Genomic DNA, 27,765 nt, shown 5'->3' with positions numbered 1-27,765 from the left:
TGGCAGAAAGTGAAGAGGAACTCAAAAGCCTCTTGATGAAAGTGAAAGAGGAGAGTGAAAAGGTTGGCTTGAAGCTCAACATTCAGAAAACAAAGATCATGGCATCTGGTCCCATCACTTCATGGGAAATAGATGGGAAAACAGTGGAAACAGTGTCAGACTTTATTTTTTTGGGCTCCAAAATCACTGCAGATGCTGATTGCAGCCATGAAATTAAAAGATGCTTACTCCTTGGAAGGAAAGTCATCACCTTTTACTCCCCCATAATTGTGTGAGAATGTCTATCTCACTGTATCTTTACATTATGTTTTATAATTTTAAAATATTTCAAACTTCAGTATGTGAGGAAATTATCTTGTTTTCATTTTCAATTTTAAAAATTAGTAGTGAGATTTAAAGTTTTTATTCACTGCTTTTGTTTTTCTCTTTGAATTTTAGATATGTATGCATTGTCCATTTTGGAGGGGTTGGATTCTGTATTTACTTAAGATTCTTTGCATTCTTTATTTAAAGTATTAAATCTTTGATTAAAAATTGTATGTGTGTGTGTTTTCTTTTTTTGTAACTATTAGTGAGTACTTTACTGCATGGTAGAGATAGGGTTAGTTTGACTGGGTGTAGAATTCTGCATTTGGAACCATTTTGCTTCAAAATCTTGTTTGTTTTCTTCCATTAGTTCTATAGCTTGTGGTGTTGCTATGAAGAAATCCACAGATATTCTGATTCATGAAATCCTGAGTGTATGTTTATGTGAACCTAATGTTGGTTTTTATTTTTCCTCTCTGGAAGCTTTTAGAATCTTCTCTTTGCCGTGGTACTCTGTAATTTCAATGAAGATGTGTATTGGTGTGAACCTTTTTTCATCTGTTGAACTGGTAATTGATGGCTTTTTTAAATGTGGAAATCAAGGCCCTTGAATTCTGGGTAATTTTCTTTATTATTTTGTCATTAATTTCTCTCCCTCTACTGATCTGCTCTTTCTTTCTGGAACTTCTCTTACTTGGACCCTGAATTCTGTACTGGTATTATATTTTTCGGGGTTTCCCTGGTGGCTCAGAGGGTAGAGCGTCTGCCTGCAATGCGGGAGACCCAGGTTCAATCCCTGGGTCGGGAAGATCCCCTGGAGAAGGAAATGGCAGCCCACTCCAGTATCCTTGCCTGGAGAATCCCATGGACAGAGGAGCCTGGTAGACTATAGTCCACCAGATTGCAAAGAGTTGGATACAACTGAGGGACTTCTCTTCACTTACATTTTTCTTTTCTTTCTCTGTTTTCTTCTCTCTACACTTTTACTTCACTTTCAAGGTGATTTCCTTACTGTTATCTTTCACCTTTTTTGTTGTGCTAACATGTATTTAAATTCAAATGCTGTTAATGTTTTCTAAAAGTTCCTCTGGAATTGTAGCCTCGGAGTGAGATTTTTTTTCCCTAGGGAGCATGTAAGTTCAGTTCAGTTCAGTCCAGTCGCTCAGTTGTGTCCAACTCTTAGCAACCCCATGAATCACAGCACACCAGGCCTCCCTGTCCATCACCAACTCCCGGAGTTCACTCAAACTCATGTCCATCAAGTCGGTGATGCCATCCAGCCATCTCTTTCTCTTTCGTCCCCGTCTCCTCCTACCCCCAATCGCTCCTAGCATCAGAGTCTTTTCCAGTGACTCAACTCGAGCATGTAAATATTCACTTAAATTTTCTTCTAGATTCTCTTATTACTTTTCTTTGATATTTAATTCTTAAATCCATTTGGAATTTTTTTCCTTACATAGTAGTGTGTTAGGATTTCTCTTCCCCATTAATCAGTTTTTCTAAAAACCATTCATGGATTAATCATTATCATCTTTTTTATTTTTCCTATTGGTTTGCACTGTTTCTATCATGGATGTCACTGTCATTGTCTTCTTACTAACATTCATCTTTCTAGTCTTATATTTTTCCTTGATGCAGAAGATTAGGCATGATAGGAGTTTACTAAATCTGTTTTGTGTCATTCCTTAATGTTACCCTGTCTACTCCAAGCAATTGAATGTCTTCTTATTCATTGTTGTAAGACATTATATCAATCCTTTTTTATGTTTCTGGCTTTTTTCATTAATTTTGCTTCATCCTGGGTGTGAATCTTTTTGGTTAATATAGCTTTCTACTCAGGTCATTTGTTTACCATTTTTCATGTAAATCCTGTTTAATGTTCAGGCTTTCATTTGAGACCAAATTGCAGCCTTATACAATTTATGGTGTAAAATATCTACCACTTATTTATACGTCAAAAGTTTTTTGTCAGCGAAAAAGGAAAGTGAGGATTTGGAGTTGTACTTTATGTTCAGCCTATTTGTATTGTCCATTTAATTGCTTCTAATGTGCTATGAATTGGCTCACATTTACCATTGTCAGTCTTGCATAGTTTTTATTCCAATAAATTGATCTGACTGTCATAGCTTCGGGTACTTGAGCAATTTACTATTTTAATAAATTCAAAAATATCGACTCTCTCTAGTTTTATTACATAGTTGCTTACCTCGCTGAGCTGTATTTAATTATATCTCATTCTTGGAGGGCATTCAGACTCCTCCTTTCAGCTCTCCAATGCAAGACTCATTGCCAGTGACAGACACAGTAGTAGAAATTGACTGTACTGAATTGAAAGGAAAAATAAACACATTATGCTTTATGTATGGGACATTGGCTTTTAACTTTTGTTCTACCAGTCAGACTATGAAAGATTTAGATCTTACCATGATAGAAATGTATTAGGACTTACCTGGTGGCTCAGTTGGTAAAGAATCCACCTACAATGCAGGAGACCTGGGTTTGATCCCTGGGCTGGGAAGATCCCCTGGAGAAGGGAAAGGCTACCCACCTGAGTATTCTGGCCTGGAGAATCCCACGGTACAGTCCATGGGGTCACAAAGAGTCAGACCAGACTGAGCGACTTTCACTTTCACGCTTTCATGATAGGAATGTGAAACAAACTTTTGTTTAGGAAGGAAATTTTATGCTTTAGGAATTTACTCATTATAGTTGTTATTTAGATCAAGTTTTTAAAATACTAGCAATTGAAAAAAGCTGTGGTTTTAGTCCTTTGTCCCACTGGTATTTACATCTAATGGCATGATGATTACTTTCTGTCAACAATTGTACCATTTTCTAAATATATAAATTGTCAGACTCTGAGAGAGAAATTCAGAAGACCAAGGAGACTAACCTGGAAATTAAGTTTAGGTAGAGAAAGGTCATGGTTATTTTCTTCGAGGTATTTCAAACTCTTCCAGTGATATGTATGGTACTTGAGTTGATCCATTCTAGTTTGTGGTATTTCCTTGTTTATTCTTTACTTGAAGCTCCTATGTTGATGAACTTATTTTTCTATGTACTGGGAAATTCTTAGCTCAGATTCTAAAGATGTTCTGATAATATTGATATCCTGGTAACACTTAACCTAAGAGGTAGATTTCTGTGATTCAGAGTTGTTTGGTCAGAGTACTGTCTCTAGGTACTTTTCTTTGCAAGTGGTAGGCTTTTAATAATTGTGTACCAAATGAAATATCTGCAGCACTATTACAAGATCTATGTTGCATATAGAATCTGAGCAGGTAAAGAAATTAGGAGTGGTTTTTGCATTCTGAAAGGTTTTTGCATTCTGAAAGCACTTATGATATGCTGGGACCTGAGATGCAAAGGCGATGAAGATGTCACCCCTATTTTTGGAAAGCCAAACTGACAAGTACGTGGGCTTTTCAGAGTTAAATTGCTTTGCTCTAATTCTAACTCCAGTATGTACTACTCTGTTAATAATACCTTGGGCCAATTATTTGGCCTTTACGAACTTCAGTTTTATCATTTGAAACATGATAATCATGATTTCTACAAAGTGCTAAGGAGAGCATTTGTAGTCACTGTTCAGTAGATGTTAGCTGTTACTATTAGAGGAGTCATTATGGATCATATGCTCAAGCTGAATTGGAATAAAGCTAGAGTGAATATCAAACAGAAAGAAGATTGCCTAGTTGAGGCAATCTTTCTTCCCTTGACCTTATTTGACTCTCAAAGGTTAAAGTTCGAGAACATAAGCCACTTATTTAGTTATAACATTATGATATAATATGAACCACAGAAGAAAAAAAAATTACACTGTGTTTAGATTTTTGATGTTGCTGCATTTCTTCAGATTCTTATAAGAAAGAGAAATGATTAGCTTTTCAGCAAATCCATCAGTGAATTGCTTTCTACTGTATTACTGAAATAATAAGTAATATTGTGAGTAAATATGTCAAATAATTGAGGAAGATGGAATTAACTGATGTTCAAAAACACTGTAGTACATTATGTCCCTTTTTTATAAAATCACTAAAAAAACTCTTTCACTGTTGAAATTATTTAAGAATTCTTTTATGCTTCTGTTTGTATGTACCATCCTAGCATATTCACTCTTTGTTTTATAAAATTTCACATTTTGCCAAATCACTATGCAGTACACCAGAAACTCACACATGTACACTAAATCAAGTGCACATCAATACAAATTTTAATTCATGTTTTATCTTTTCATTTCTAACTTAACACATAATGTTACCACTGTTTTATAAATGGCAAATACCTTTGTATACATAAAGTTACTTCCATTTTTTCACAGGACAGTTTTGTGAGAAGATATTTCATCAAACATCTAAGGGAGTTTATAAAATATGATCTAGGAATTCACTTTATATTTCAGGTCTAGTTTTATAAAACATAAGTCAGAAAAGTTAAAGAATACCAGATACCACTTTGGATATTTACCTCTTACTTCCATATGAATAGGCCTTGAACTTTTTTTCCACTAGTATCTTAATTTTTTATTATTAATTTATAAACATCTCTTATATACTGTTAAAGCATGAGCTCTCTCATATTTTTAAAAAAGAGGCTAGTTATAGACATTAATTATATCTCTCATCTGGAAACCAAAATGAATGATAGCAAAGCCCTCTATATTTCTCAGTTTATAAGTGGATAGCACCACTCATGATTCTCATTATAGGACTCTGAAAGGTTATGCTGCTTTCTGTGTAACTAGTACAGTGTTGCCCACAAGGATATTTTTTGTGGAATCCAGAGTAAAATTTTTCTATTCTGTTCTTTATATGATTGACTCCAAGGAGATGCTGAGTTTTGTCTCTCCTGCTTTTTTCTTGTATGTTTAGTCCAATTAAAGGAAGAAGACTTAACATGATAACTCTTTATCCTATTATATACAGCCTGGAATCTTCTGTTGTTTTCATTTCTTCCAGTATAGAAAGGAGGAGTAAACTGAGATCGGAACTTCATCCTCATTCTGTCGCTAACTTTGTAATTCCCTCCATGCCTTACCTCTGTCATCTGTAAAGTAAAGTCATTTACCTCAATGAACTCAGCAAGACTCTTCTGACTCTTAAAACACAATTCCATGGTTCTTTTAAAAGTTGTAGTGAAAAGCAGATAACATAAAATATACCTTCTTATCAAAATGAAGGTATACTGTATATAATTTTTCATCTTGCAAGGCTGAATTTCTGTACCCACTGAGCAAGTCCCCATTTCTCCCTTCTCCCAGCTCTTGATAACCCCATTCAACTTTCTTTTTCTAAGACTGGCTAGTTTAGATACCTCATATGATAGAACCATGTGATATTTGTCCTTCTGTGACTGGCTTGTTTCACGTAGCATATGGACTGTGAAGAAAGCTGATCGCCGAAGAATTGATGCTTTTGAACTGTGGTGCTGGAGAAGACTCTTGAGAGTCCCTTGTACCGCAAGGAGATCCAACCAGTCCATTCTAAGGGAGATCGATCCTGGGTGTTCATTGGAAGGACTGATGCTAAAGCTGAAACTGCAATACTTTGGCCACCTCATGCGACGAGTTGACTCACTGGAAAAGACTCTGATGCTGGGAAAGGTTGGGGGCGGGAGGAGAGGGGGACGACCGAGAATGAGATGGCTGGATGGCATCACCGACTCTGTGGACATGAGTTTGAGTGAACTCTGGGAGTTGGTTGTGGACAGGGAGGCCTGGCGTGCTGTGATTCATGGGGTCGCGGAGAGTCGGACACGACTGAGCGACTGAACTAAACTGAACTGAATGTCCTCAAGATTTATCCATATCTATATTATAGTATATGACAGGATTTCCTTGTGTATATATATTCCACATTTTCTTTATCCATCCATTGATAGTATTTAGGTTATTTCCATCTCTTGACTATTGTGAGTAATGCTGCAATGAACATGGAGGTGCTTAGTATCTTTTGAGATCCTGATTTCAGTTCCTTTGAAATATTTGATTTGAAACATTTTTAATTGCCCATGTGTATTTTATTATAGAGACCAACAGAGCCAGATGAAACAAGTCAAACAATTAACGTTTCTTGACATTCCATAAAATATTACAGAAAATCTTGTGTTTCAATCAAAAGACTGTTGTTTTAGAATAAGTAACTAATAGCAACTGAGCAGTTAATTTGTGTGTGTGTATGAGTGAATAAATTTTAAAAGAGACTACTGCCTGTACTGATATTCTCAGAAGTGGGACTACTGGATCATATGTTAGTTTTTGATTTTTTGAGGAACCTCCTCCATATTGTTTTTCGTAGTGACTGCACCATTTTACTTTTTACCAACATTGCCCAAGGGTTGAAGTTTTTCTCCATCCTTGCCAACAGCTGTTATTTTCTAGTTTATTGATAATGGCCATTTTAATAGATGTCAGGTGATATCTCATCATGGTTTTGATTTGCATTTCCCTGATGATTAGTGATATTAAGCATCTTTTCATATATCTGTGGCTGTGTGTATTTCTTCTTTGGAAAATATCTCTTCAAGTCCTTTGTTCATTTTTTAATTGGGTTATTTGTTTATTTTTTGCTATTGATGTTTAAATAGTTCATCCATATTGATTCTGTTTTTATGGCAGCATAATATTCTATCAAATGGGTATACTACATTTTATTTATCCCTTCATCAGTTGATGGATGTTTGCATTGTTTCCACTGTTTGGCTATTGTGAACTATACTGCTGTGAAGGTTTACATGTAAGTTTTTGTATGTATATATGTTTTAATTTCTCTTGGGTAAATACCTATGAGTACAGTTACTAAATCATATGGTAATTCTGTTTAGCCAATTGAGAAACTGACAGACTGTTTTCCTAGAGGGTTGCACCATTTAACTTTCCCACCAGCAGTGTATGAAGGTCCTGATCTCTCCACATCCTTGTCAGCATTTGCTGTGATCTGTCTTTTCAAGTCATCCTGTTTGATATGAGGTGGCATATTATTTGGTTTTGATTTGCATTTATGTCATGGTTAATGCTGGTTGAGTATTTTTTCCTGTCTTTATTGGTCATTTGTTTGTCTTCTTTGGAGAAATATCTATTCAGATCCATTGCTCTTTTAAAATTGGATTATTTGTCCTTTATTATGGAGGATTCTTGATATATTTATATTCTGGATGTGTAAGTCCCTCATTAGATGTATGATTTGCAGATATCTTCTTCCATTCCATGGGTTCTTTTTATTTTCATTTTCTTTATAGTGTCTTAAAAAATACTTTTTTTTTTTTTTTGGTTGGCTTATAGTTGCTTTACAATGTTGAGTTAGTTACTGCTATACTACAAAGTGAATCAGCTATATGTATACATACATCCCCTCTTTTTTAGATTTCTTTTCCATTTAGGTCACCACAAAGTGCTGAGTGGAATCCCTGTGCTTATACCATCAGTTCAGTTCAGTTCAGTTCAGTCGCTCAGTCGTGTCCGACTCTCCGCGACCCCATGAATCACAGCACGCCAGGCCTCCCTGTCCATCACCAACTCCCGGAGTTCACTCAAACTCATGTCCATCGAGTCGGTGATGCCATCCAGCCATCTCATTCTCTGTCGTCCCCTTCTCCTCCCGCCCCCAACCTTTCCCAGCATCAGAGTCTTTTCCAGTGAGTCAACTCGTCGCATGAGGTGGCCAAAGTATTGGAGTTTCAGCTTTAGCATCAGTCCTTCCAATGAACACCCAGGATTGATCTCCTTTAGAATGCTTATACCATAGATTCTCATTAATTATCTGTTTTATGCATAATAGTGTATATATGTCAATCCCAATCTCTCAGTTCATCCCACCTCCTCCCTTCTTGCCCCTCCGCCTCCCCCCTTCTCCCCCCACCACTATCCATATATCCATTCTCTGTATCTGTGTCTCTGTTTCTGCTTTGCAAATAAGTTCATTGTATCATTTTCTAGATTCCACATATAAGTGATATTATGTGATATTTGTTTTTCTCTTTCTGACTTACTTCACTCTGTAGGACAGTCTCTAGGTCCACCTACATGTTTGTGAATTCCACAATTTCATTCCTTTTATAGTGTCTTTTGAAGGACAAATATTTTTAATTTGATGAAATATATTTTATTTTCTTGCTCATGCTTTTGGTGTCATATCTAAGAAGGCTTTGTCTAACTCAAGGTCAGAAAGATCTACTCCTATATTTTCTTTAAGAGTTTTACAGTTTTTGTTCTTATGTTTTAGTCTAAACTCTATTTTGAGTTAATTTTTGCTCAAAAATTATTAATGTGTTATGAGGAAGGGGTCCAAATTAATTCTTTTGTAGGTGGAAATATAGTTTTCAAAATCCAACACCATTTTTCAAAGACACTCTTCTTTCTTTATCATGTTTTCTTGGCCTGTCTAAAATCAATTAAGATAAATGACGAGTTTTATTTCTACATACTGAGTTCTATTTCATTGATCTATATTTACATTCTCATTCCAGTACCACAATATTTTGATTGCTGTAACTTTGTAGGACATTTTGTATTTGAGAAAGTTGAATATTCAAACTTCATTCCTTTTTCAAGATTGTTTCGGTTCTTCAGGATCACTTGTTTTCATATGAATTTTAGGATTAATTTCTCAATTTTGGTGAAGAGGCTAGCTGGAATTTTGATAGGGTTTGTATTGAATCTGTAGATGTATTTGGGAAATATTGCCATCTTAATAATAAAAGCCATCCAATCAAAAAATGATTTGCTTTTCTTATTTTATTGTGATATACATAGGGATTGAAATATGAACCTGCAAGGAAATTTTTGTGTATTCATTCCCATAAAGTTCAATTGATTTTAATTATTTTGTTTTGGAATAATATCACTGAATATTTCATTATATTGCTCATTAGAATTGTAAGCTTCTTTTTTTTTTTTTTAAGAATTTGTAAAGCTTCTTTAGGGCAGGATAGATCATAACTATTTTTTATTACAGAGAATTAATGCTGTGATTTTAGCACCAAAAACCCTAAGAGTATTTAAACATGTATAAATGGATAGAACATGAGCTAACAGGTAATTTAAAAATAAATAGGATATTAGTGATGCTGTAAATTTAACAACAAATGGCTAACTGGCATTTTTTGTCTTTTAATTATATTCATATATTATATTGTATTATAATATACATTATTATATTATATATTCATAGTATTCCTTTGGAGAAAAATGAAATAATGATTGCTTTATAGATTGATTTCTTTTAAAAGGCATAATTTTTATGTTCTTTAAATTCATTTTAGGTACCGAATCTGATTCCAGTTTTGATGTTCAAATTAGGAAGACCACTGGCACCTGTGTTATACAATGATATCTTGTATACTCTACCTGCACTTGGTGTTCACAAGGTTTGTATATTAACCAATTTACTTGGGAGCAGAAAGAAAGTGATGCATGAAGAATACATTGAATTTTGTTTCTTATCACGCGAAATTTTGACCCTTTAATTTTGCTGTGATCACTACTTCCTTTGTTGGGCCAAAAATATTCATTAAAATATTTAAGAATTAGTTTCTAAAATTAGTTTCATCATGTTTTCCCACTGGCTATATTGTCTGACATAGGATCTTTATGCACCCAGAATTGCTAGCTAGCTCCTCCCAAAGGTATCTCTGACCTCTGAGAACATAGGTAATACTGTAGTAAGCTTCCGTTTCAGTCTTTATTTTATAATAAGAGGTTTTTAAGTTTTTTTGTTACCATTGGGATTTTATCCACATTTGCATTTATGAAACCAAAGTTTTTTCAATGTTTTGTAGGTGTGCATAGGACAGATTCTACGAGTAATTCAACTTCTTGGAACCACTCCACAACTGAAAGCTGTCACCTTGCGCTTGTTGACATCTTTGTGGGAGAAACAGGTAAGCTCAGATACACATTTATGTGGATATTAACCATGTCCCTTTCACTGAAGAAAACAAATTTTGTCATTATGCATGACAGTGCTTTGATATAGTGATATTGAGTGGCATAAATGATTGCATTGAGAAATTTTAATTTAGTGTTGTACTTTTGATCTGTGAAGCTGTCAGTTGTGATTGACTCTCAGAGAGAAATTGAGAATAGAAAATCATCTTGTTTCCTTAATTTTGTAATCTGTTTTTCCATTTTTGCGAAAAAGTAATAGAAATTTAAGTGATTAGAGCCTTTGTAATTAAAGTGAGATTTTGCCACTTTTTTCCTAGTTTTATGAAATGAACAGTACATAGATCTGCAAGAAAATCTCTAGCAATCATAACAGCATTCTTCTTTGCTGATTAGAAGAAATACATTATAATTTGCAATGCAAATGTAAGATTTAGAGGTGAAAATGTTTCATAGAAGGAGATAATGATTATTCAACTCCAGTTGTAAAATTACCTTTTTTGTGAAACTGCCTTCTTAGGATCGTGTCTATCCTGAACTGCAGCGTTTCATGGCCATGTCCGATGTGCCCTCTCTGTCTGTGGGCAAGGAAGTCCAATGGGAGAAACTAATTGCTAAAGCAGCATCAATCAGAGATATATGTAAGCAAAGGTAAGACACGCTTGACCCTTGGGAATGTATATCATGATACATATTTTTGCATTTATATATATATATATAAATGTATGATATATTTTTGCATTTATTTTACATGATATATATATTTGTATTTAATCTTTTTATTGCCAGCAAGACACTTGGAAAGATAGGCAGAGGATGTTTGAGTAAGAATAAATGAATATTAAGCATAAGTTGTCTGATTATAAAATTTAGTAACATCAGACAATTACTTTGAGTATCAGGCATGTCTTTTCAGGTCTAGTCTTATATCTAGGTTTAGCAGATACTTATATCCTTTTCTGGATAATAATTTAATGTTGTAATAAAACATGAGATGTTATATTTTGTATTTTTCTATATATCAATTCGTGAAACCTAAGCAGTGGGTTATAGGTCAAATTGTTCTTTCTTATAGTCTCCTTATGTGATGCTTGATTTTTTTTTTTTTGATCTATGAATAATAAATGCTGGAGAGGATATGGAGAAAAGGGAATATTCTTGCACTATGGCTAGATATGTAAATTGACACGGCCACTGTGGAGAACAGTATAGAGATTCCTTAAAAACCTATGCTTGATTTTTATAAGATGTTTAAATAGAGAAGGCCTTATTTGTGACTCATTGAATGGAATTAATTGTTAGAAAATATTACAGGGAGAGAAATGACTTCTTGAATTCTTGTATATGTTCTGGGGTTTAGAAAGACTTGAAGATATTAGGGAGATGCTGCTGCTCTTCTAGGTTATGGGTTAATAGCTAGGCAGGAGTTCCTAAGACTGAAATAACACTAAGCAGAGCTCCACCTCATCAGATTTCTATTTTCTTGAATTAGGTCAAAATCTTTAACGAAATAGATTTAATACGTTTGAAATAGGTTGTAATCTTGCAGTTTCATGTTGATTGAGCCACTGCACTGTAGAATTCTTAGAGCATCATCCTCACTTTTGTCAGTGATGACACTGTGAATGGTACTTCCTGAAGCTTTACAATGAATGAGTTGGCCTGGATGCTGATAATACAGATGATTCCTGTGTTAGGTAAAATCTCAGATTAGACTGTATTTAAGCCTTAGCAGTTTTGCCTCTTTTCTAAGCTCCAACCTTTTGGTAACACAAAAAATCACTTGGTCTAAAAGTTATACACATGTATCCCAAGACCTCAGAGTTTAGATTCTCTTGAGGTATTGGCATGGAAAAAATTAAGAGATGAAAGCCAACGTTTTAATTTTACATACTTAAAGCTGAGGCTCTGCTGCTGCTGCTAAGTCACTTCAGTCATGTCCGACTCTGTGTGACCCCATAGACGGAAGCCCACCAGGCTCCCCCGTCCTTGGGATTTTCCTGGCAAGAACACTGCAGTGGGTTGCTATTTCCTTCTCCAATGTGTGAAAGTGAAAAGTGAAAGTGAAGTCGCTCAGTCGTGTCTGACCCTTAGCGACCCCACGGACTGCAGCCTACCAGGCTCCTCCATCCATGGGATTTTCTAGGCAAGAGTACTGGAGTGGCTTGCCATTGCCTTCTCCGAAGCTGAGGCTCAGGAGAGTTTAAATATCAGACCAGATCAGTCTGTCCAAACTTATTTAGTGCACCTGTCAGTTACCACCTCAAGATCCTATCAAAATTTTCCATTTTTGCTAAGTGATTTCCGTTGGTGGATTTCATAGAATTCAGTCAGGCAGTTTTTTAATTGATATTTTGTTAAGCAGAGAGAAATATATCACTGAGGGGTTATAAGGAATGCAGACCTGAGTGTTTCTTTATGAAGTTAAAAGCATCCTAGAGATAGTGCAATATATGTTCTATAGAGGAATGAGAGGAGGAAGAGTCAGTGAATCTGGCACAGTTCCTGACATGAGATAAGTGCTCGGTCAGTTATCGTGCATATTATTATTATGAACTTTATCATCTTACAATATCATCATGATGATAGGCGTAACCATCTAAGTTTGTAACCCTGCTATAACCAGTCATCTTCTGATCTCATAACCCTGGCTTTACTGATGATCTCAATAAGGTAAGTCATTTCTTTTCACTACTACTATAGATTTGAGTTTTTGTTGATTCAGACAATAGGTTTTTTCCTTCACATTCTTCTTTTTCTTGGCTGTGCCGCTCAGCATGAGGGACACTAGTTCCCGTCAGGGATCAAACTCCTGCCCCTGCGGTGAAGACACAGAACACAGGCTTTGTGATTCAGGGAGAATAAAATTTGTTAATAAGTGTCTTCTTTTTTGGGTAATAATATGAAAAGTGAGCCTGAAGTTATAGCAGAAATGATGAAGTTGCAAATCTTTGGAAAAAAAGCATATGGTTTTATTTGTTGCTGCTGCTTCAGTCGTGTCCGACTCTGTGCGACCCCATAGACGGCAGCCCACCAGGCTCCCTCATCCGTGAGGGTCCATGTTTAACAGGCATGAGGGTAAAGGAAAGCATTAATGTTTTTTATTCAGGCAAGAGACCTTGGAGTAGTAATATAGCTCTTTGACTTTAATCTTGTGTCTAAATGTCATTTCTTACAGGCCGTATCAGCATGGTGCAGACATGTTGGCAGCTATTTCCCAGGTGTTGAATGAGTGCACTAAGCCTGACCAAGCTACTCCAGCAGCCTTGGTGTTACAAGGTCTTCATGCACTCTGCCAGGCTGAGGTGGGCTTTTTTGAATTGTTTTTAAATTGTTTTGTATAATTTGGAAGAAAATAATTTACAAGGCATTGTGCTTAAAAGGATGTAAGACAAATTCTAGTAACTGAAAGTCAGACTGTTTATATCCAGAGATCTTTCTTTGTTCAGTAGAGTGAAGCAAGATTGTCTACAAATTCTCTGTAAAGGGGAGTCTTGAAACATGTAGACCTTCTCTAGAGGGTAAAGAAAACCATGCTTTAGGTTTTTCTTCATTGTTATTTATTCTTGATAATATAAAATGAAGAATAATGCTTATTGAAGAAATCTTGAGTATATTTGCTTCTCGGTTTATGATTAGAGAGCTTTAGAAGCAGAGGAGGTAAGGAAATTGATGTGGTATCTCAGTTTAATAGATAGCAAAAACTTTTGTTGGCTTGAAGATTGGCAAAAGATTCTTCCTTTCCTGGTGATCACATTGGGTAGGATGGATTAATGTTAGAACTGAGCCTCTAAATCATCTTCTGAACTTCAGACTGCTTCCAAAAGTACAGCACAGCAAAGGGAATCTTTGATGTTTTGGAGAAATGTAGTAATTACATCAAAGGTCATTCACTGACCACACAAAATTTTTTAATATTTTTATACAGTCTTGTAAGTAGCTTTATTATTATTTTTAATGGAAGTTAATTTGTAATATATTAGTTTCAGGTGTACAGCATAGCAATTCAATACTTGTATAGATTATATTCCCTTTAAGTTATTAAAAAATAATGGCTGAAGTTCCCTGTGCTATACAATAATATTCTTGTTGCTTATTTATTTTATGTGTAGTATTTTGTATCTCTTAATCCCATCCCCTTACCTTCCCTCAACCCCCTCCTTCTCCCCACTGAGAATCACTTATTTGTTCTCTGTATCTGCAAGTCCGTTTCTGATTTGTTATATACATTTGTTTGTTTTATCTTTTAGTTTCCACATATAAGTGATAACATAGTGTATTTATCTTTCTGTGTCTGACTTATTTTACTAGGCATAACAATCTCTAAATTCATACACATTGTTGCAGATTACAGAATTTCATTCTCTTTTATGGCTGAGTAATAGCTGACTGTGGCTCAGATCATGAACTCCTTATTGCCAAATTCAGACTTAAATTGAAGAAAGTAGCGAAAACCACTAGATCATTCAGTTCAGTTCAGTCCAGTCACTCAGTCGTGTCTGACTCTTTGTGACCCCATGAACTGCAGCACGCCAGGCCTCCCTGTCTGTCACCAACTCCCGGAGCCCACCCAAACCCATGTCCATTGAATCAGTGATGCCATCTAACCATCTCATCCTCCGTCTTCCCCTTCTCCTCCTGCCCTCAATCTTTCCCAGCATCAGTCTTTTCAAATGAGTCAGCTCTTCGCATCAGGAGGCCATTCAAGTATGACCTAAATCAAATCCCTAATGATTATACAGTGGAAGTGAGAAATAGATTTAAGGGACTAGATCTGATAGACAGTGTGCCTGATGAACTATGGATGGAGGTTCGTGACATTGTACAGGAGACAGGGAGCAAGACCATCCCCAAGAAAAAGAAATGCAAAAAAGCAAAATGTCTGTCTGAGGAGGCCTTACAAATACCTGTGAAGAGAAGAGAAGCGAAAAGCAAAGGAGAAAAGGAAAGATATTCCCATTTGAATGTCGAGTTCCACTGTATAGCAAGGAGAGATAAGAAAGCCTTCCTCAGAGATCAAGCAAAGAAATAGAGGAAAACAATAGAATAGGAAAGACAAGAGATCTCATTAAGAAAATTAGTGATACCAAGGGAACATTTCATGCAAAGATGGGCTTAATAAAGGGCAGAAATGGTAAGTACCTAACAGAAGATATTAAGAAGAGGTGACAAGAATACACAGAAGAACTGTACAAAAAAGATCTTCATGACCCAGATAATTACGATAGTGTGATCACTCACCTAGAGCCAGACATCCTGGAATGTGAAGTCAAGTGGGCCTTAGGAAGCATCACTACGAACAAAGCTAGTGGAGGTGATGGAATTCCTGTTGACCTATTTCAGATCTTAAAAGATGATGCTGTGAAAGTGCTGCACTCAATATGCCAGCAAATTTGGAAAACTCAGCAGTGGCCACAGGACTGGAAAAGGTCCCTAAGAAAGGCAATGCCAAAGAATGCTCAAACTACTGCACAATTGCACTCATCTCACACGCCAGTAAAGTAATGCTCAAAATTCTCCAAGCCAGGCTTCAGCAATATGTGAACCGTGAACTTCCAGATGTTCAAGCTGGATTTAGAAGAGGCAGAGGAACCAGAGATCAAATTGCCAACATCCGTTGGATCATCGAAAAGGCAAGGGAGTTCCAGAAAATTATATATTTCTGCTTTATTGACTATGCCAAAGTCTTTGACTGTGTGGATCACAATAAACTGTGGAAAATTCTGAAAGAGTTGGGAATACCAGACCAGGTGACCTGCCTCCTGAGAAATCCGTATGCAGGTCAGGAAGCAACAGTTAGAAATGGACTTGGAACAACAGACTGGTTCCAAATAGGAAAAGGAGTACATCAAGGTTGTATATTGTCACCCTGCTTATTTAACTTATATGCAGAGTACATCATGAGAAATGCTGGGCTGGAAGAAATACAAGTTGGAGTCAAGATTGCCGGGAGAAATATCAATAACCTCAGATATGTAGATAACACCACCCTTATGGCAGAAAGTGAAGAAGAACTAAAGAGCCTCTTGATGAAAGTGAAAGAAGAGAGTGAAAAGCTTGGCTTGAAGCTCAGCATTCAGAAAACAAAGATCATGGCATTTGGTCCCATCACTTCATGGCAAATGGAGGGAGAACCAGTGGAAACAGTGGCAGACCTTATTTTTTGGGGCTCCAACATCACTGCAGATGGTCGTTGCAGTCATGAAATTAAAAGATGCTTACTTCTTGGGAGACAAGTTATGACCAACCTAGACAGCATATTAGAAAGCAACAAATGTCCGTCTAGTCAAGGCTATGGTTTATCCAATAGTCGTGTATGGATTTCAGAGTTGGACTATAATGAAAGCTGAGCGCAGAAGAATTGATGCTTTTCAACTGTGTTGTTGGAGAAGACTCTTGAGGAGTCCCTTGAATTGCAAGAAGATTCAACCAGTCCATCCTAAAGGAAATCAGTCCTGAATATTCATTGGAAGGACTGATGTTGAAGCTGAAACTCCAATACTTTGGACACCTGATGTGAAGAGCTGACTCATTTGAAAAGACCCTGATGCTGGGAAAGATTGAATGCAGGAGGAGAAGGGGATGACAGAGGATGAGATGGTTGGAGGGCATCACTGACTCAATGGACATGAGTTTGAGGAAACTCCGGATTTGGTGATGGACAGGGAGGCCTGGCGTGCTGCAGTCCATGGAGTCACAAAGAGTCGGACAGAACTGCATGACTGAACTGAACTGAATATTCCATTATGTATATTTGGAATACACACACACCCCACATCTTTTTCCATTCATCTGTTAATTTAGTGGAAAGTCTTTCAGTTTTTCACCATTTTACAATTGAGTGTGATGTAGGTTTGTAATAACTGATCTTTATTATGTTATGATATATTTCTTTTACACCGACTTTGAGATTTTTCTATCATGAACTGATTTTCTATCATGAATGGATATTGAATTTTGTGAAATACTTTTTCTACATATATAGAGATGATTGGAGAAGGAAATGGCAACCCACCCCGGTCTTCTTACCTGGAAAATTCCATGGATAGAGGAGCCTAGTGGGCTCCAGTCCATGGGGTTGCAAAGAGTTGGACACGACTGAGCGACTATCACTCATAGAGATGATCATGTGATTTTTAGTTTTTTCGTATTGTGGTGTTCCACATTGATTTGCCAACGTTGAATTATCCTCGCATTCCTGGAATTAATCCTGCTTGATCATGGTGTATGATTCTTATTATATATCATTGGATGCAATTGCTAATAATTTTTTAAGGGTTTTTGTATCTATATTCATCAAAGTTATTGGCCTGAAACTTTCTTTATTGTAGTGTCTTTGTCTAGCTTTGGTATAAGGATAATGTTAGTCTGGTAGAATAAATTTGTGAGTGTTCATTCTCTTCAGTTTTTTTGAATAGTTTGAGAAGGATATGTATTAGCACTTTTTTATGTTTTGGGTAATATTCTCCTGTGAAGTCCTCTGATGCTGGACTTTGCTGGGAATTTTTTTTTTTATTATGAATTCATTTTCACCAGTAGCAATCAACTTGTTCAGATTGTTTCTTCCTGACTCAGTCTTAACAGTTTGCATGTTTCTAGATATTTGTTCATTTCTTCTAGATTGTTTGATTTGTTGACATATAACTATTTGTAGTATTGTCTTATGATTTTTTGTAACTCTGTGGTATCAATTGTTACTTCTTTTTTCTTCTTCTTCTTTTTTTTTTTTTTTTGTCTTCTCTCCTTTCCTTTTGATGAACCTGGCTATAGTTTATGAGTTTTGCTAATCTTTTAAAAAAATCAGCTCTTGGTTTCATTGATCTTTTTGTTTTGTTTTTATGCCCCTAATTTATTTATTTCCTCTCTGTTCTTTATTCTTACCTTCCTCCTGGTGACTTTGGGCTTTGTTCTTCTTTTTCTAATTCATTTAGGTGGTAGGTTGGGTTGTTTATTTGAGATTTTTCTTGTTTTCTGAGGAAGGGCTGTGTCACTGTAAACTTCCATTTTAGAACTGCTTTTGCTGCATCTCATAGATTTTGGGAAATTGTATTTCCATTTTCAGCTATCTCAGGGTATTTTCAGGTTTCCTCCTTGATTTGTTCACTGACCTTTTGTTTTTTGGTATCATATTGTTTAGTCTCCAGGCATTTGTTATTTTCTCAATTTTCTTTCTGTAATTGATTTCAAGTTTCATAGTATTGTGATCGGAAAAAAAGTTTTGACGTAATTTATATCCTCTTAAACTTGTGATTTGTGGCCTAGAATTTGATCTCTTCTGGAAAATGTTCCATGTGCACTTGAAAAGAGTGTGTATTTTTCTGCTCTGGGATGGAACATCTTGAAGATATCTATTTAAGGCCACCTGGTTTATTGTGTCATTTAAAACTCTGGTTCCTTTATTGATTTTCTTGTCTAGAAGATGCATATATACATCCATTGATGTATATGGAGTGTAAAAGTTTCCTATTATTATCATTTTATTGTTGATTTCTCCCTATATGTCTGTTAATATTTGCTTTATATATTTAGCATTAGTCACTCAGTCATGTCCATTCTTTGCGACCCCATGAATTGTTGCCTGCCATGCTCCCCATCCATTGGATTTTCTAGGCAAGAATACTGGAGTGAGTTGGCATTTCCTTCTCCAGGGGATATTCACAAACCAGGGATGGAACCTGGGTTTCCCACATTGCAGGCAGACCCTTTACCATCTGAGCCACTAGGGAAGCCCCTTAGTATTGGGTACAGATATATTAAGGAGTGTAACATCTTCTTGTACTTATGCCTTTATCATTGTATAATGAATGCCCTTCTTTGTCTTTTGCTAAAGGCTTTGTTTTAAAATTCTGTTTTGTCTGAAATGAGTGTTGCTCCACCCACTTTCTTGTCATTTCTGATTGTATGAGATGTCTTTCTCCTTCCCTCTACTGTGACTCTGTGTGTGTCTCTCTGAAGTGAATCTCTTGTGAGCAGCATACAGACAGGTCTTTTTCTTTTAGTCATTCAGCCACCCTATGTCTTTTGATTGGGCCATTTAGTCTATCGACAATTGAAATGATTACTGATAGGCATGTACTTACTGCCATTTTATTACTTGTTTTCCAGTTGGTTTTGTAGTTCTCTGCTCACTTCTTCTGATTGTTTCTTCCCTTATGGTTTGATTTTCTTTAGTAGTTTTCTTGTGTTTCTTTCTAGTTTTTTTGGTATCTATTGTAGGTTTTTGATTTGTGGTTCATGTATATTGACCTATAACCATATCTACTTGTTTTTAACTGGTAGAATTTGTTTTTTGCTGCTTCAGTCAGTCATTTGGAATTGGAAAGTACCACTTTATTAATTGTATTACTTTCACAATAAGTAGTTCTACCATTTGGGAGTATTTCCTTGTCATTATTTTTTCCAAACAGAAATCACCTTTTTTCTGAAACTAAATATAGGAAATAATTTTTTCTGCCATTCCATTGTGCTCTCCACCCCTCCTTTCCTTTCTATAAAGCTCTGTCGTCTGTAAGTTCTTATTAACCCATAAGAAGTGCTTTTTCTCATTCCACTTCTGTAAGATATCATTGTTAACTGTAGTTAGTACTGAGAATATAAATGTTGCCGGAAGTGGTAGCAAGCATCTTTGTTTTTAGACGGACATATTGTCTATCTAGTATATATGTCATTAGCTGTGTGTCCTTTGATTTACTTAACCCCATTGACCCTCGTTTCCTCAAATGAGGGTGAAATGGCATTACACACAAAATAGATCTAGTAATGTGGGTACTATCTGCCCGCATAGGTGCTCTTTAAATGTCAGACTTGTTCCTAAAAAACTGGTTATAGGCAATACCTTCAAGGAGAGTCTAAGTAGTTTTTTCATCTTTCCCCTAAAACTCATATAAAATATGATAGTAACTTAGTTTCTGCTCATAAATGGTATCCTATCAGTTCCCTACCAAAGCTTTTGGTACTTTTTTGTGTATTGAAAGGAGACCTCTTGAGTTTGTTACATTGTAGCCCTAAATCTATTTCTCCATTCCAAACCACTACTCATAGTCGGTTCTGAGCCCACTATCAGACACTCTTGGCAATCTGAATCCATTCAGGTTGCTATAATAACAACATAATGAATGGTTTATTAACATCAGTTATTTATTTCTCACAGTTCTGGAGGCTAAAAAGTCCATGATCAAGGCGCTGGCACTTTCACTGTCTGCTGAGGGCCTACTTCCTGATTCATAGCTGTCTTCTCACTGCAATTTCACATTGCCAGAGGGCAAGGTAGCTCTCTATAGTCTCCTTATAGGCATACTAATCCCTGGCATGAAGGCTTTACCCTCAAGACCTAATCTCCTTCCAAAGATCCCATTTCCTAATACCACCACCTTGGGGATCAGGATGTCAACATTTGAATTGAGGGGGGTAGGTACAAGCATTCATTATATAGCAAATAACATCTTTTTAATGGCAAGAACGTGTTTAATTTTTTAACTTTTATTTTGTATTGGGGTATAGCCAATTAACACACAATACTGAGAAAGTTCCAGGTGAACAGTGAAGGGATTCAGCCATACATATACATGTATCCATGTACATGTGTGTGTGTGTAGGCATGTCTGACTCTTTTGACCCCATGAACTGTGTAGTCCACCAGACTCCTCTGTCCGTGGAATCTTCCAGGCAGGAATACTGGAGTGGGTTACCGTTTCCTATTCCAGGGGACCTTCCTGACCCAGGAATTGAACCTGCATTTCTTGTGTCTGCTGCACAGACAGCCAGATTCTTTACCACTGCGCCACTGAGAAGCCCATACATGTATCCATTCTCTTCCAAACTCTCCTTCCATCCGGGCTGCCACATCACAATGAGCAGAGTTCCATGTGCTATACAGGAGGTCCTTATCGGTCATCCATTTTAAATATAGCATTGAGGCATCATGTTCTAAGTATTTTATTTAATAAAGCCGGTGTCTAATTTGGTACTTCAATACTTCTTTCCTTGGCTTGGTTAAAGACCTTTCTTCTCTTACTGTGTTTGTCTTTCTCCACCCCCCTCTTTTTTTTTTTTTTGACACAAATGATAATATTTTATTATAGAAAAAGCATCCCAAATATAAGGATTTCGTAAACACTGGTAGGTGAACAAGTGCAACTTTAAACGTAAAAACAAAGGAAAGAGGCAAAACCTATGAGCGTTTTGCCTTAAAGAGGAAATGTCATGTTCTCCCGCAGACGGTATCCCACCAGAGCACAACCGTGGCTCCATCTCCCACAAAGGCCTCAGGTCTGCTTGCTGAACTATGCCCAGTTTAACAATTTCAAAATGATGGCAAGAAGTGGCCCTGAGTAAATCGCCAAGACTGACTCTTAACCTTCTACTGACTGTACTCAGTAAAGGCTCCCATCACACTCTGGCTGTGCTTCCTCAGAGGAGGACCAGCTGGAACACCATCCTTCCTGGGCTTACTCCACAGTGTTTCCACAGACCTGCATACGTTAGGTTACCACACGGAATTCAGTTCAAAACAGCATTGGCTAGTGCATATTGTGCAATAAATTAAGCTACTTTCTAGCATCCTTACCCTTTTTTCTGTCATTCTTTTAATACCTTTCCTCCACTTTGGAGAAACCATTAAGTCATCTCAGACACATTTTAACACTGTCTCCATGCCTGCATCCAGTTCCTTAATGGCAACTGTTTCCTAACCAGCTATCCACGACCTGATGCACACACAGACTCAGATCCTAAACCTCAATTCAGGTTTATCTGCTTGCTGACACAGATTCCTCTGAATAAGACAGTCTGGACAAAACCATTTTCTTAGGAAAATGTTTCTGTACAAACAGCCTGGCTTTCTTATTTAGGCACTTAGGAAAAAAACACCAAACCTGAGTGCTACCTTTTTCATGAGAAACACCTCTTGCCCAGCTGGCCAGTAGCTGACTCCTGATGGGAGTGACTGTAACCCAGCTCTTAGCCCTGCGAGAGCTGTGAGGTCCTGCCACTGCGGAATGTCCTGGCCCTGGGGACAGCAGCTGTGGCTGAGAGGAGCCACCAAATCAGAGTGATGCTTCACTCCAGGCCAGAGGGGAGGGGCCGCCGAAGACCCGCCTCTCCACCAGAGGGAGCCCGCAGGCCGCCTGCCCCCAGCCGCCACCACCTGGTGACAACTCAGACCCGAGGCGCTGGGTCCAAAAGCCTGTCAACCCAATTCTGGGGGAAAAAAAGACCTAGTTTTTGAAAGCCTGAGGAAATTAAATTATTTACACAGAACAGGGTGTTAAGTACAAGCCATACTTTCATACCTAGCTTTTTACCTAAGCAAGGACTAATTGTGTTAGCTAAGACATGTTTACCCCTAAATGTTAATATATGAGCTATAAAACAAATTACACATACTCACTACAGACTACACAAAAGTTTAACTCCAGTTTCCTTTGTGATGGCATGGAAGTCAACTGAAAAGTGTAAAGGAAGCACCACTAAACAATTTGGGCTGCTCAACTACTCATGGGTGTAAATGTAGTACCAGTAAGATCAAAGCCAATCCTGACCTCAAATATGAGCCAGTTCTTTTCACAGAATTAAAACTACCCTCTGGGCTACAAAATAACACTAACCCTCATCAGCCATACAAATGGATGCCAGTGTTCATCAGAGTAACTCTGTAGCTGGGGGTTGGCTCAGTTTAACCCCTTGCTACTAATTTTCTGAATAAGAACAGAGCATTGATGTGCCTTGTGACACTGGCCCTGGTCACATGCACAGAACACATGCCTTAAGAACACTCTTGTTCATCAAGCCTGGAAAGAGTAGCTGTCAGCACACTCTTGACTTTACCTTTGGAGGACTGTGACTAGGGCAGTCATAAAATGGCACTGAGTAGCTTCCCTGCAGTATCTTATGGAAATATAAGACATACTATCATATGGAATTTAAGAAAACCAGGCCTGTTCTTAAAGAACTTGAAGGAAACTGTGTCCCTTCTTAAATGCTCAGGCTTAGTGACTGGAAGGCCAACCTCTACCACAAAATGGGAGAAAGTCTCAAGACACGTCTGGCTGTAAACTCTGAATCGAGCTCTGCTGCTCACAGCCACAGGGACATCAGTACAGACAGGAGTGATCACGCGCTGTTAACACAGAGCCAACAGCAATCAGATCACTAAGCTGGATTCCCTTCTGTCCTTTTTTCCTCTGGGGTTGACATTAGTATGGTTTTCTTACCTAGTGTGTGAGCAACTGACAGGCTATTTAAAAAATCAAAATACCCTGATACCTAAAATATTCCAAAGTATGAAATGAACATACAACAAAAAAATCCTACACAAATCCTAGGACAAAGCCTAACCAGGTGATGTTTCCCCACTCAGATTCACCCCCAACCCTTCTTCCCGAGCTCTTACTGGTCTTTCTACTGAGAAACTGAGCACTTTTGGAAACTTACTGCTCACATCTTAAAAGCCTGTTACGCCACATATGAGGTCTCCCAGACACACCCATAGCAACATGCTAGCCTAGGGTGAAGACTACAGCTTCACACCAGATTCCGAGCCAGGAGAATCAAAGTGGCCTGATCTGGAGAGCTTCTTCAACTTGGGTTGTGAATTTCATTCCAAATGAATAATAATCTGTTTAGGCTCCAAAACCTTGCAGCTAAGAAGGTTTCGTAAACGCTGTTATGCATTATCCTTCCTGTCAAAGAATCCGTGAGGTTTTAGATTGTTCACTGCAATAATGAAAAACAAAACTAAATTGAAGCTCTTAAGAATTTCCTTTTGGACATTTTGAATAAGAGCCTATTTCTTCCCAGATGCAGCCCGGGCACAGATGCCACCAGGATGGTACCTTCACTAACCTCTAATGGGCATCCCATCAGTGTTTGCTTGTAGAAGGTATAGATTGTCTCCTTTTAAGTTTGGTCCCTTTGCTGCTAAGTAATTTGCCTGGTATAACACAAAAAACAACCAAGAACAGAGTGTGAAGGATGAGAACTGCTTTGCCGAATATGAGGCAACAGGAGTCCTGACTTCCTTTACTGCTTCCGCAGTTATGCAGACTTGGTGAACAGCACCAGACCCCAAATTTTCAAGTTTCCAGGGCTGCTGAAAAGCTGGTAGTTTAATTACCAGTGAGTGCTTTTTCATCCCCTGCTGGAGGCACAGGCTTACTGAAAAGGATACAGATTAATTATGGGAGGAGAGGAAAGGACGGGGAGAAGCATGTCTCCTATCCAGTGAGACAAACCAGGGGAGGACTGGCTGGGCATCCCACAGAGACAAGGCCTGCAGAAGGACAGACCCACAGCTGACCCTAATCCTGAAAGTCATTCGAAGCCATCTGAGAAAGTGGGGCATTCAGCCGGTCAAGTTCATCCACCTGGGGTGGATGATGCATTAACATTTCTTGGTCCTCCAAGACATCTTCTCCAGCAGCTACTAGATTTGTGAGGGATTTGCTTCTAACACATTGGAAATCCACATGGCGACTCTTTCCTTCTTCTTATTCCCATGACACCTGGATAAAGGGGCGCTGCACATAATTATAGATTACTTCAGACCGGCCGCCAGGTCTCCTCTTAATTTTTTCTTTACAGGTAGGATAACCTTCAATTCCAATGCGAATGTTTTTCCGGCCCCGTTCATTTAACACTGTTTTAGCAACATCCCGATTCGCAATGTATTTGAAAAATCTGTAGAGCTTAGAGCTATAAAGAATTTGAGAATATTCCTCTCCCATGGGTGGGGGGTGGTCTTCGTCCCAGTCCACAGAATCCTCATCCGTCAGCACGACAGTGTGGCATTCTTGCTCCCCTTTCTTGGCACAGCCCACCATGATGGGCAGGATCAGCTCTTAGAGGTAGTGATCAAACTGCTTGTGAGCACCATCATTAGTTCATGCAGTAAAGCACTCAGATCTTGACATCGGATAGTGTTGAAGTCAAAGTTAATGCAGAGATAATCACACGTATCTCTAAGGTCTGGTATAGAGATGCCATCAGGACAATTGATGCCAGTTTTGTAATAATCCAGCACCGTTCGGAACACAGTTGCACTGATTCCTTCTGCAATCTCATACTCGCCCTTCTCGTTGGGATGCGTGAAGTACTCTCTTCCTGGTCCAAACATCCTGCCCAACATGGTATCCGGATGAGCAGTGAAAATTTGTGGGTTGACAACAAAACGTGTGCCGTCTACAAGAAGTGTCACTTTCTCTGGCGCCTGAGAGTGAACGTTACAGCCAAAGCCCACAGCGCTGTTTCCAAATCGCTCTGGAGCAATTAAGGGTTCATGGTTCCGTTTATTCCCACTCTGGAAGCAAGAGCCTTTGACATCTTCGGGAAGTGACATCATGTGAGGGAACGGAAGATCTGCTGGCTGACAGGCAGAGTCAAGTGGAAGGTCATCATTCCTGGGACTTAGAGGATAAGTAAGATTTTGAAGACCAGAAGAAGCTGGACTGTTTGCTTCTTTTTCTTGCGCTGCAGCTGAAGCTTCATCCATCAGGCAGCTGCCTCCTGCCGCAATAACCTGTCGCTCTCAGTGCCGCGGTGAACATTCATCCTTGGGCTGTGTATCCTGAACTGTCTGCTTGATCACAGAGAAATCCATGGCTCATTTCTGTAACCATCCCCCAAAAGGATCTTGGTCCTCAGAACAGATCTGACGCTCCCCCCACCCCCCCTGCTGTTCGGGGCCCCGAATGCGCCCGGGAGGCACGCGCGCTCACCGCAACGCCAGCAGCCGCCGCGGGGACCGGTGCCGCAGCGGCGCGCGCCCCGAACGCCCTGCCCCGGCCCGCGCGGCCACGCGGCTACCCCTCTCTTTTTTTAATGCTGTAAAATCCAAATCCCATATTCACTGCAAAGAAATTTCAACTGAGATGTTTCAAATGAGAGAAGAATTTAATATGTTGTCCTTCTAACAAATGTATACTAACCTCATTAAGTCCTTTTTATAATAAGATGGGCATTCATAAGTCAAAAAGCAATACCATTAATCAGTTCACTTCATTTTATTATAGGGCTTCCCTGGTAGCTCAGCTGGTAAAGAATCTACCTGCAATGGGGAAGACCTGGGTTTGATCCCTGGGTTGGGAAGATCCTCTGGAGAAGGGAAGGGCTACCCATTCCAGTATTCTGGCCTGGAGAATTCCATGCACTGTTAGTCCATGGAGTTGCAAAGAGTCGGACATGACTGATGCTTATTTTTTATCCCTTCATTTTCATCTCTCTTGTCTAGGGCAAGAACCCACTATTTTATTGACGCTTACTAGTTGTGAATAAGTGTTATTTACCATATTTTCATTATAGATATTACAAACGTGTACAGTTATGAATTAAAAGACGCTTGCTCCTTGGAAGGAAAGTTATGACCAACCTTGATAGTATATTAAAAAGCAGAGACATTACTTTGCCAACCAAGGTCCGTCTAGTCAAGGCAATAGTTTTTCCCGTGGTCATGTATGGATGTGAGAGTTGGACTGTGAAGAAGGCTGATCGCCGAAGAATCGATGCTTTTGAACTGTGGTGTTGGAGAAGACTCTTGAGAGTCCCTTATACTGCAAGGAGATCCAACCAGTCCATTCTAAAGGAGATCAATCCTGGATGTTCATTGGAGGGACTGATGCTAAAGCTGAAGCTGCAATACTTTGGCCACCTCATGCGACGAGTTGACTCACTGGAAAAGACTCTGATGCTGGGAAAGGTTGGGGGCGGGAGGAGAAGGGGACGACGGAGAATGAGATGGCTGGATGGCATCACCGACTCTGTGGACATGAGTTTGAGTGTACTCCGGGAGTTGGTGATGGACAGGGAGGCCTGGCGTGCTGTGGTTCATGGGGTCACGGAGAGTCGGACACGACTGAGCGACTGAACTGAACTGAACTGACAGTTATGAAATTTGTTGAAACTGCATCACTGTTAATTTTGGTAATGGAATATTCTTTTTTTTTTATGTTTGGTAATGAATAACCTTATGTTCACCTAAAGAGATAGAAATAACCTATTCCCCTGTGGTGGCCTTGTAGTAATAATATATCTTTCTCTCTTGCTTAATCTTTCCAAGCTGTGTGTATGTGTGTGTTCATTATTTGTGGTGCTGCTGCTGTTATATTCTGTGACGTGTGTTAAAGTTGTAAAATATACTCAATCTGGTGGCCCTTGCCAGGCCACATTTAGTAATTTTGGGCTAATCTTCTGGTGTTTTGCCAGCATGCTATCCACAGAAGCCAACATGCATTCTATGAAGCTATTTATTCTGTCTTTTAATTGATACCATGTGTGAAGCATTGATGGCTGCCAAGAGTTTCAAGAATGAAAATATTCAGCATGGTTATGGATCTTCTTCCCAGAAACATTTGGTAGTGATTTCTCTATTTCTCTGTGGATCCTTTGCTATCAAATATAATTAAGAATATGAAAAGACAACCTAAAACTGTGAAATTTTTAAAAACAATTTGAAGAGAGTAAATTGGATAACCCTATATTTAAAGAGGGCTTCCCTGATAGCTCAGTTGGTAAATAATCCACCTGCAATGCAGGAGACCCCAGTTCAATTCTTGGATCGGGAAGACCCGCTGGAGAAGGGATAGGCT

At 38.3% G+C, this 27,765-nt stretch overlaps 1 protein-coding gene and 1 pseudogene across 3 annotated transcripts in view; one reads left to right on the top strand and one right to left on the bottom strand.

The window, feature by feature from the left end:
- The window catches only part of FOCAD (focadhesin), a 311,664-nt gene that overhangs the window by 138,160 nt on the left and 145,739 nt on the right, over positions 1-27,765 (top strand). For all 3 annotated transcript variants that reach the window (XM_088837878.1, XM_055428152.2, XM_055428155.2), the window contains 4 exons: positions 9,565-9,669; positions 10,081-10,182; positions 10,707-10,837; positions 13,365-13,491. In XM_088837878.1, the coding sequence (XP_088694004.1) occupies positions 9,565-9,669; positions 10,081-10,182; positions 10,707-10,837; positions 13,365-13,491 (465 nt within the window). The remainder of the gene's footprint in view (positions 1-9,564; positions 9,670-10,080; positions 10,183-10,706; positions 10,838-13,364; positions 13,492-27,765) is intronic.
- On the bottom strand, positions 24,484-25,847 carry LOC129557548 (BTB/POZ domain-containing protein KCTD20 pseudogene; annotated as a pseudogene).

This window comes from Moschus berezovskii, chromosome 7, assembly GCF_049115385.1.
Source record: "Moschus berezovskii isolate FMDL1 chromosome 7, NW_MosBer_1.0, whole genome shotgun sequence".
Taxonomy (NCBI): domain Eukaryota; kingdom Metazoa; phylum Chordata; class Mammalia; order Artiodactyla; family Moschidae; genus Moschus; species Moschus berezovskii.
This window is presented reverse-complemented; position numbering and strand designations above follow the sequence as displayed.